Source organism: Limanda limanda, chromosome 1, assembly GCF_963576545.1.
Source record: "Limanda limanda chromosome 1, fLimLim1.1, whole genome shotgun sequence".
Taxonomy (NCBI): domain Eukaryota; kingdom Metazoa; phylum Chordata; class Actinopteri; order Pleuronectiformes; family Pleuronectidae; genus Limanda; species Limanda limanda.
This window is the reverse complement of record NC_083636.1, coordinates 33,833,353-33,844,591: the sequence shown is the minus strand read 5'-3', so window position 1 is coordinate 33,844,591 and position 11,239 is coordinate 33,833,353. Positions and strand designations below refer to the sequence as shown.

At 45.4% G+C, this 11,239-nt stretch overlaps 1 protein-coding gene across 1 annotated transcript; it reads right to left on the bottom strand.

The window, feature by feature from the left end:
- Positions 1 to 774: 774 nt before the first annotated feature.
- On the bottom strand, positions 775 to 7,859 carry tbx3a (T-box transcription factor 3a). The gene is made up of 7 exons (XM_061075653.1): positions 7,365 to 7,859; positions 6,025 to 6,307; positions 5,287 to 5,433; positions 4,168 to 4,244; positions 3,519 to 3,676; positions 2,306 to 2,952; positions 775 to 1,218 (listed from the first exon to the last, which is right to left on the bottom strand). Exons 1-7 carry the CDS (start codon positions 7,754 to 7,756, stop codon positions 775 to 777), a joined length of 2,148 nt encoding a protein of 715 aa, XP_060931636.1. The 5' UTR covers positions 7,757 to 7,859.
- Between the last annotated feature and the right edge of the window lie 3,380 nt (positions 7,860 to 11,239).

Below are 11,239 nucleotides of genomic sequence, written 5' to 3'. Positions count from 1 at the left end.
GGCCTCTTCTGATACTGAAATGGCATCAAGGAAAAAATAAATGTCTTTTTTCAAATCCTTAACCAAATTAAATGTGGTGAGTTACTTTTCGTTCGTTTTAATTTATTTAGTTTTTTAAAAGTAACATTCGTTGGGGTTTTTTGGGGCATGCAACAATTGGCCAATATATCAATGAATAGTGTACAACAAAATACAGCAGTCTTTTCTTTTTTTCCTTTTCTTAAAAAAAAAAAAAAAAAAAAAGGTAGATTAATTGATAGAGAATTCAAACAAGTCAAATCAATTCAGAGTGCATATTAAAAACACGTTTCTCCTCGTGTACAATAAAGTTGGGAGACGGGACACAGCAGCAACTTCTCCCCAAATCTGTTAAGTCACACCCATGCCAACTTTTTCAGTTTCAATACTTGTACGGTATTCAAATGACAGGATAGAAGTGTTTAATTTAACAAAGAGAAAATGAAATAAGAGAGAAAGAGGACAAAAAAAAAAATAGAAAAAACATGTACATATCGGATGTGTATTAACCAAAGTGCATTTCAGAAACTAAAACGTCAATCAGTTCATCTTTTTTTTTTAGTTTTCTTAGTCATGAGAGTTTCAAGAGTGTCTCCCTACTGTTTTGTCTTCTTCACCGTCAACACTTTTCATGAGAGAACAACAAAACGAGAAGAAGCAGGTGGTGGTGGTAGTGTGTGTGTGTGTGTGTGTGTGTGTGTGTGTTTAAAAAAAAATAATGATGATAATAATAATAATAAAAAGGGGAAACAAATCCTAGGGGGATCCGCTCCGTGCCCTGTCCTGATTCGAGTCCAGTCCACTGACCAGGCGCTGGATGCTCTGCAGCTCGTTGGCCGCGTCTTTCTCCGCACAAGTTTTTGGGGACATGGACACCGAGGACATGTTGGAGTGGCCGGTCACCTCCGAGGTGGAATCCAGGGTGACAGCGGACACCGGGCTGGCCGGGACCATGCCGTCCCCCTTCAGGTCGCCCCCGACGCCCGCCATGGAGGGCATGCCGGTGGGGAGCAGCGTGCTGTCCGGGCCCGTCATGGGGAGGGAGTAGGGGCTGTACCGGAGCCGGGGCCGCACCGCGTTCAGGAACGGGTGCCGGTGCACGGAGGAGGCGGCGGCGGCGGCGGACGAGGCCGCTGCGGCCGCTGCCATGTACGTGTAGGGGTAGTGGAACAAGCTGCCGAAGGGGGACATGGCGAGGCCCTGTGGAGACATGGAGAGAGAGAGAGAGTGAGCCTCGGAGTGCGAGCTGGCGTCAACACACAATATTAACACACAGGTCAGAGTAGGCTACACATGTTATGCACAGAAAATGGTGGATATAGACTGAATCTGCGTGGGGTGCAACAGCTTCACCAGACGCAAATACCGTGGAACAAATGCGTAAAAAAGTAAAGCTCCGGAGTGCTGCGGGCCTAACTTCCACTGTCCCATGTAAAGGTTTTCGTCATGCATAATAACGTTAGTAATGCATCGTTACAAAGCCAGTGGCACCGTCTGACACTTGGCTAATGGACTCCGAAACCTGGTCCAAAACGCAGATCTGATATGGGAAATACCGACCCCGGTCTCAGTCCCTCCATTCACACAGGCCTTTTCTCACAAATCGGCCCCAAACCAAACATATTCTGCAGATAAAGCTGGCCCGGCGTGCAAACAGCTTTTGGTGCCCGTTCAAGAATTTTCTAAAATCTCCTGCTGCAATCAAACACCGGGAGTTGCACTTGTGGGACCTACTCTGAAAAAAGGGGCTAAGCGGAAAAAACGACACATTTTTTTGTCCATAAAACATTATGTTGTTTCCCTCTTTGAGCCAATGAGGCATTTTAACACGCCAAAACACACCTAATGAGGTCCATATCAAAAAAAGGGAGAATATTGCCCAACACCTTGTTGTTGCACTGTGATCTCTACTGGTGCTTAGGTGATGTTTCTCAGGCTAATATCTAAAACAACAGTGTAGAGAGAGGTGACCAAGCTCAGTCTTTAACAGTCAAATATAGTCACCTAACTTCACTCTGAACCTCTTTTGGCTAAATAAACAAACACGCGCAGAGACGCACATGCGCAAACAGACCCTCTCATTATCTCTGTCTTTTCTCACCCACTCGTGTTTGAACGCACACAGACATGATAAGAAGGACATTAAAGGCATTCATATATCAGACGTAGCCCATTAAATCTGGCTTTACAGTCTGCACAGGCCTCAGTCTGCTGCGCCATACCACGCAACATGTGTTTAACGCAAAGCTGTGAGTGCAGTGATGAGACACAAGAGAACAGGTTTTACCTGCGATGCCAAGACGTGTTGTTGCAGATGGAAGGGCAGGCCCGGCGCTCCCGTCATGCTCTGCTGCGACGATGCCATGCTCGCCGTGTCCATGGCGCTCACCCCTCCCGAGGACACCGCTGCCAATAGTGGTCCCATGCCCGCGGCCATGTTTGAGAACGCGCCCCCCATGTTGAACTGGCTGGGGTGCAAAAGAAAGGGATGCGCGCCCCCTAAGTGGTTGAAGAACTGCTGTCCCGTTAGGCCTGTCGGAAATCCGAAATTGTGCATGTGGCTGTGTCCCATGTGCGGACTGTCCGTCTGCACGCTCAGAGGCATGAAGCTGTCCTTGCTGATCTGCGACCTGCACTCGTCCGCTTTGGGCTGCTCCAGGCCGGGGCTCTTCAGGTCTTCTCCGGAGCGGGTGGTGCTCGAGATGACGGTGATGGGGCTCTGCCGAGAGTCCGCCTGGCTTTTCTCAGTCCTGGGGCCGCTGTCCCTCACCCTGCTGCTAGAGTCACTGCTGCCAAAGGCATGTCCCTTGGCCGGGCTCGCTTCGTGGTCCTTCCCGTCCTCCGTGGTCGTGGAGATCTTGCTGGAGTCCGGACCGTCCTTGGTGTGTCCATCTTTGCTCTCGTCGTCGCTGTCCTCGTCGCTGTCACAGAAATCTGCACCAAGCAGGAGAGGGGAGAAGAATATCAGTTGACTGTATATGCACATCGGTGAATCATGAAAATAATATCTCCCACTATCATACATATGCAGTTGTAGAATAACAAATAGAGCTGCAGGACATTTATTTAGGGGCCAAACAGTCTGAGTCAGCTTAACAATAAAACATTTAACCGGAAACTTCCATTACTTTCCGTAATATTTGAATATCTAGTAAAAAATGATGCATGTAGGAGTTCATATCCTCTTTTTCATTGTGTGATTTTGCATATACAATATTTTTTAGCCAACTGAGATCCTGCTACTGTACATAAAATATTCTCAATATTTAATGAGCATATATATTTCTATACAGCAAGACAGCCAATGCAATTTCCACACTGCACATGGGCAAAATACCAGCTCATATTAGAAGTGGTTCATCGGCCATAACTACTTTACATTCATAAAGTTTACTCTCACTCTGCATACCTCGTAAAAACAAAAAAACCCTTGGCACAAAGGAAAATGTTACGACTTTACACACAACCTCTGTGACTAACTGTGGGGTCCGCCAGCCTACCTTTCAGGTGTGGGGGCCCCACGGTGGACACGGCGGGGGACGAGGCCTGGCCGAAGCACTTAAAGGAAGCCTGCTCCCCGGAGGAGTCGTCTGAAGCCCCGTTCTCCTTTTTCTGCTGCTCCTCGTATGAGCGCATGGATTGCAGGGCCAGCTGTTTCCTGTGCGGGAGTAGTACTCATGTTAGCCCTATTACAGTAGGTGGCCACAGCTCGCAGGTCAGAAACAGTATCAGCAGCAGGGGGAATGGTGCAGGCTTATTTAGGCTGGAGACCTATAGGACTGGCTCACCTTTGCAGCAGGTGAGAATAAAAAAACTATTACAGTCCTATTGGTTTAGCTGTAGGCTATTCACAGTATTTTGGCACATAACCCAATATATATATATATCTTACAGTGTCAGGGTTTTGAGGGAAGGTATAATTCAAAATATTAACTGGAAACTGAAGCTTCCAGTTTCTGCTATAAAACTTAAAGAATCCCAATGAACTCCAGCCTATTAAGGTTTTTTTGATTAGAAACTGTGAAGAGCCAGACTCCCTGTGGGTTAACGTAAAGGCTATGACGCCAGAACACGCTGTCTGCACGTATAAATCTGAAGACATCTGGAATTTTTTTTTTTTCCTCTTCACATGCACTTTCACTGTCTTACCTCTTTTCCCGTCTCCCGTTGCCCGTGTCACGGAATCCTTTGGCGAAGGGATTATGGTCAATTTTCAGCTGGGTTATCTGCAAAGGACAGGATTGGGTGTAAATACCAACAACTTGGAATTTCACACTTTCTCACACTGTTCTCATTCGTTCTCGTTATTTGTTACAACCTCAAGCTCTAAAGCTGTGGATAATTCCTGCAGGTTTATCGGTGTTGTTGTCTTCTGCAGGCAAAAGCTACTTCAGCCAGCTTTGCAGGTAAAACACAAACAGAATGGAAAGCACCAGAGCGCATGATTCCTTTTTTTATCCTGTGGGTGAAATATCCCCTTTTGGTTTTTTGTTTTCTTTAAAAACGTTGCTAAACTTTACTCCCACACTTCCTCTCTCCCAACACTGGCAGTTTTTAACCAAATTCTCTTTGGAGGAGGGGGGAGGCGGTGTGTGCCATCGTTTCCCAACAATATCAAAGACTGGAGGAGATGATTTTCATTATTTTTATGTCTTACAGGGAATAAAACGTTACCATGCAGCCCAGCCTGACGCAGCCAAAACGTCCCTCCACCCCTTCCCTTCCCACACCACCCCCTTTTTTTTTCATTTTCTCCATTCAACCGCACATTGTTGCCCCTCTTCTTTTTTTCTACATCTCACAACCCCCAACCCTTTTAGCTTTACACACACACACACACACACACACACACACACACACACACACACACACACACACACACACACACACACACACACACACACACACACACACACAGAAGCAGAGAGAGTGAGTCTGGGTCTGTGCCAAATCTTTTCCACGTGATTAAATAAAAGGAAGATAACCTGTATTACATTCCTCCGGAATTATTAATTTCCTACCGGAGGCAGCAACATCATTGCCCATCCCTCCTCATCTTCCTCCCACCCCTCCAACCCCCCATTAAGACCCTCCACTCTCACACAGGCACCAACAAATATGACATCTTTCATATTTTATGACAACAAAATGGTGCAGTGCTAAGGAAAGAGGGGAGCAGGCATGGCACGGACCAATACGCACGAAGCGTGTACATAACCAGCACATGACGTTTAGCTTATGTGGGGGGGCAACAGTCATTGTGCTTACCTTGTCGTTTTGATACGCAGTCACGGCGATGAAGTCCGTCTCAGGGAAAACATACGTTCTGAAGGTGCTGTACGGGAGCTTGAGGATGTCGTTGGCGCGCACGATGTGAAACCGAGGCTGGTATTTGTGCATGGAGTTCAGAATGGTCTGCAACACACAACCAGGAAGGAGGAAAAAAAGACAATATAAAAAAAACATTAGCGTTTTATTTATGTAACACTGACATTTTAGTACGGTCGTTATTATTCGCCCTTAGGCTGCAATACGCATTTTCTTCAAATGTTAACTTGAATCATGCAGCAGGAGTTAAATCATTAGCAGCAAATAAATCTGATAAATGATTATATGCTATCAAATAAATGCACATATATGTATTTATATACAATGACAACATCCAGGGAATTATTTTAGCTGATTGTACAAACATTTCTATAAAAGGTTTAAACAGTTTTAGCAGTGTGTAATTATATACAGGGTTTATATAAATCTACAGACCTACTTAATTGTGATAAGTAGGCCATAATAATTTAACATGCAGCTCTAAAAATATCTTACAATAATAACATTTCAAATATTTTTTAAATGGTAAAATTTCCCTAATTAATAAATAGTAAATCAATAAATATCATGCTGCAGATAAAAAATACACATGCGAATAAAACCATCATCATGCACAATCAACACATTTGGGTCTATATGCTAAAAGGGTATTTTGAAAGGTAGGAAAATTTGACATACATTAGTTGAACTTACAAATCCATGCTTGTCCGAGATGTTGTTCGTCAGCTTGAGTTTGTGAAAATTGACGACTTTTGACATCCACTGTTCGCCAGTAGCCGGACTGTCCGGGTGAATGTACATCCTCTTTGGCATTTCGGGGTCGGCCTTGCCCGCCACCATCCAGCGGGAGTTGTGAAACTTGTACCTGCAGTCGTCGGCTGCAACTATATCCATCAAGAGAATGTATTTGGCCTTCTTGTCCAGGCCAGTGCACCTCACTTTGAAAGGGGGGAACATCCGCCTGTGGCAGAAGGAAGAACAAATACACATGATGTGGGGGCTAAAATAAAACAATTCACCAATATGAACCAAAACATAGATAAATATATAAATGCATCTTTTTGTAATCTTAAAACCACCTCAAATCATGTAGTAATAGTTTAATAAATGCTGTGTTGCTGCCTTACTTGCCCCTTAAATTGTCTCCTAAATATAAGTCAGCTGAAAAAGGTGTTTACCATTCTGCATTAAATAATTAGACCCAACTCCACAGCAGCGAGTTCTTCCTCCACTAAATCCCCAATTAGTACATAAGACCTGATTTTAAGGCTGTGTGGATGGTGTCTTGATTTTTAATCCCCTGAGAGGCTGACGCGCAGACACAGCAGCCATCTTTGTATGAGCCATACTGTCACTGTGGTGATGGCGACAATAATCTAGTCAGAGCTGCACACACTCACAGTTGACATTTCACTGCATTAATCCGTCAACGTAAAGTTTTGACAAACCGGGCATGAAAATGAACAATGGGATTAAAAAAAGCTTTAGCAAGCGAGAAAAAAAAATATTGTATAGATCCACGAGGTTGGAGGCTATACAGTGATTTCAGGCTTATAAACCCTTATAAATGCTTTTAATAAAAAATATATATTATCAGAGCTGAGACTTTTTTTCCAATCATCTGAACAGGTCATCTCTGATTTTCTAGGATGTGAACACAATCTCTATTTTTCTCCTACATGTGAATAGTCAGTTGTTGTGATTTGTTTTTAAGTTATGATGCAAATATATAATAGTTGAATTAAACTCATATCTTCATGACATATTTGGGACAAGCAAGTAGCAAAAAAAGGGTAATTTAGCCTATTTAAATAAAGGGTTGAGAGCAGTAAATGAAAATAAGCTATTACCCAGATGTATACATTCAACTCCAAGTGGCACGTGTTCAATTAAATACCCATGCATGTCTATAAAAAATAAATGTATCCGTAACTAGTTGTCAATATATAAACTACAACAGGCTTTTGCATATTAGCTTTGTCTTTGTTTTTTGATGCAGACACAAAAAGTCTATTCACCTTCCGGATTTGGTGATCACCATCTCGGTGCCTCTCTTGTGGAAGAGCTCCCAAAGCTCCTTGGCTTCCAGGTGAACTTTGGGGTCGTCCTCCACCTCCTCCTCGGGCTCCAGGGTCTTGAGAGGCCTGAGGTGGGCGGCCGCGGCTTGGTGCCCCAGCGAGGAGAAGTGGAGGCCGGACTCCGCGGCTCCCATCAGCTGGTCCATGATCGGCTTCCCCAGGCCGCCCGGCAGGGACAGGGAGCCGCCGTGCTGGAGAGCCAGGGCCGGGAAGAACGGCGGCTGGTGGCCCAGCATCGCGCTCATGGCAAACTCCGGTCCCCGGTGAGGTATAAACGGATGATATGCCATACTCGATCCTTGTATGATTGGATCTCTCATCAGGAAGTTCATCCAAGTGCAGGCAACAGATGTAGAGAGGGACTAGCTGGATGTGGAGCTCTGCTTCTAACAGCAGGGACGGCTGCGCGCAGGGGGAAACCAAACAAAAAAAAAAAAAAAAGGAGGAGAAACTCAAATCTGAAGTTTTTTGGGAAATTCCTCCTTCGGCTCTGCAGAAATAAGTATCCACTCCTTTTCTCTGACAAGTTGCCGATGAAGTCTCTGCAGTCCTTTTGGTGGAACTGTTGGTCAAAACTCTGCCCGGAGGAGGAAGGCGAGAATGTTCTCCATTAATCTTCAGGAGTGCTGCATGAGAGACCGATTTTCTTCAGAGGCTGACGCGCACCGGACACCTCTGCGCGTCTCGCTGGCTCTCGGACATTAGTCGAATCGAACCAACTCGGGTGAGTCCCTTAATTGACCGAGGCGCATTCTCTGCTTTCCTGCTGCCGGTTTTTTGCTGTTTTTCTTTTTTTTTTTTACAATATCGGCATTCCTGTTAAAACGCGTTCCCTCTTATTGGCGTCCGTCCTGCAGCGGCGAGGGCGACGTGTTGAAATATTTCGACAGCGCCGAATAATCCCGCTGCCTCGACGCGCTCCGGACATGCACCCTCACACGCACACACACACTTTATTCCTCCGCTCCCCTCGGCGCACACACACATTTCAGGGAAGGACGTGTGCAGAGAAAAGGAGTCCGCTGAGCGAGGGAGAGAGAGAGAGAAGAGAGAGAGGTGGTAAGGTCCCAGCTCCGTGATTTTCCCAGCGCCTCTGTGGCCCATAGGGTTTCATACTGTATGGATGTGCTGCATGTTACGAGTGGCAGCGCCCCGTTTGATTGGCTCTTTGACGCCATCGGACCAATTGTGTGGCGGCGTGGGCGTGGTTTTGACAGGTCCGGGGTGGAGGGGGACAGACTTCAGACTTATAAAAAGGTGTTTGGGGGGGAAACTCAAAGGAGCTTTGCCGTGAAAACACCACCACTGCCTGAGCCAGTGTTGTGTGAATATGTCAACATCGTTACTGGAGTTGTGTGCTCTCGGTCGATCCCGCCTCAGCCACGCCGGGGAGCCGCGGAGCTCTGCCGGCGAGATGTTGTGATTCCTGGTCGGGCTGTTGACTTCCTTGTCCCGTGGTCTTATTCTCCCACTTTTAACGTTGCGAATGCATGTTTTAAATAATGATTCATAATAATATCATATATGATTTAACCCTGGTGATATATATTTTTATTTTCTTTTTATCGGCGATTCAAATCTGCCAACATTTCCTGTAACATCCTCGTCTGAAATCACAGCTCAGAGAAATCCGATCGGTGGACTGGACGAGCCGCTCGATGATCTAAATTCATGTAATGTTAACAACAGTGTTATGACGCTCGATAATTACGATACTGACACTTATTTTTATTATTTTCCGAATGATCCCGAATTGTGTATTTGTACATTTTTCTTACATTGTCATCTTGGACATTTGCGCATATTTCTGCTGCTGAATCTTCACTCCCACTTTTTCCTCTGCGGTGTGATTCTGGGATTTGAGTCCGTGTGAGTGAAGTCCGCTGAAAACACTGTGTGGAAATGTTGTTATCGATGAAACGTGAAGCACTGATGCAGCCTTTTGGACGAGAGGTGGATATATTATCATTTTGCCCCTGAAACTATGGCGTGAAATAAAGCCTGATCATCACACACCACCACTTCGCACGCAGAGGGCAGAGACCAGGAGGATGCGTGCACTGGTGCCTTTTCCACATCAAGTCTCCTATTAAAAACTACATGTTCAGTATCATGCCCGTCAGATAAATACACCACGCTCTCTCTTTGCACAACTGCCTGTGGGAAACAATTCAATTTCACTCCCAGTCTGCAAAGTGACAGCTGCACACCCTGCGCCAACTGTGCGTTATTGATAATATAAGGCTCATTTTTATTATTTATATCCTAGCAGTAGATTTTCTTATTTCTGTCTTAACATCAAAGCAAATCCAGGTCTGCAAACAGTCGCGTTTTTATCACCGTGAATCCGTAATAAAAAGACGCACAGATCTGCCGAAACAGAAAGTATAGGAGCGTGCAGTGGCTCACTTACACTATTTGGCTGAAATAATATTGCTTTTGTGCAAAGCGTCCAACAAGCTGTGCGCCCCTTTACGCACAGAGTCGGGCTGCAGTGCTCCTCAGAATGCTATTTAACCCCAAATTCACAAGTAAACACGAGTGTCGTGTCCAGTCAGCCACCTTGGACAAACATTGACCATCAATTCTCAGTCAATTGTCTGTCTCCGTGGTTTCAGGCGGGGACCAGAGCCGCTGTGGCGGATCTCAAAGTCCTTGAGGGCGTCCCTGCAGGGCGGGTCGTCACCAAAGCAGCAGTAGAAGGCCCCATGCACAGATTGTGACAATATGCTCTCCTCCTCCCACATTAATGCGTCTTCCAAGTGGTCAATTCTGTCACTATATGGTGTGTTTATAACATTTCAAAAATAGTGATGGACTTGTTGGTCACTGTTTACGGAAGCCTGTATCAAGTGTGTGTGTGTGTGTTTTGTGAGCTTGAAATAATCAGTGAATGCCTTAGGGCTCGTATTGGGAGCCTCTGTAAGCATTAACCTCAATTGAATTCTCATGCATGCAAGTATTAGTGAGGAGCCACTGCTGACATGTTGGGCAGGTTTCACTCACTGCAGTTCAATTGTGGTCTATCATGATGTGAGTTATAGTATCACAGTGCCCTGTTCATCTAAGATTTGGATGGATGACAAGGTTTTGTCCTAGAGAAGCTACTCAAACACCTGTGGGTGTCAAAATATGTGTTTATGTACCCACTAGTGTTTTTTCCATGCAGGGAAGATGCACAAATATATTCAACGTATATATTGCATGTTATTGATTTGCTAGAGAAAAACTAATGTGATATTTGTTGATATCAGTTGCTGCAACATCTGACTGAATGACATATAGCTAACCCTTTACAAGCATAAGCTGCAGAAATTGCTTCTTTCCAGCAGCCTCCGCAGGGCCTTCCTTCCCTCTCTTTGTGTGACTGAGGTCAGGCCTGTGTCAATTACTGGGGCTTATTCTTCTTTAAACACTCGGCCCCATTAGCAGCACATTTCAATTTAGCGGAAGGTGTCATCAAATAGGAAGCAGTGTTGACACGGCGGCAGCCTCTCAGTCTCTGCGGCCGGGGCCGGCTTCATTAGCTAAGCAAGTAGAGAATGGTCAATACACTATATAAACTTTTACAGGGTTAGGGCTCTCAGGGAGTCCGAGAGGCTATAAAAAGGTCTGAGTCGAGCTGACACCGCTGATTGATGAAGCCAACTTTGTCAGCGCTTCCCTTTTATACATCCACAGAGATCACGCATATCAAAATCAAAAGGGGCAGCGTATGTGACGGGACAGGCTCTAAAATGTCCCCCCTCCACGTGTGTGGGTGGCTGGCTTCCAACAGGTCAGAGTGACAGCTTGTGTCTTAAACTTGTCTACTA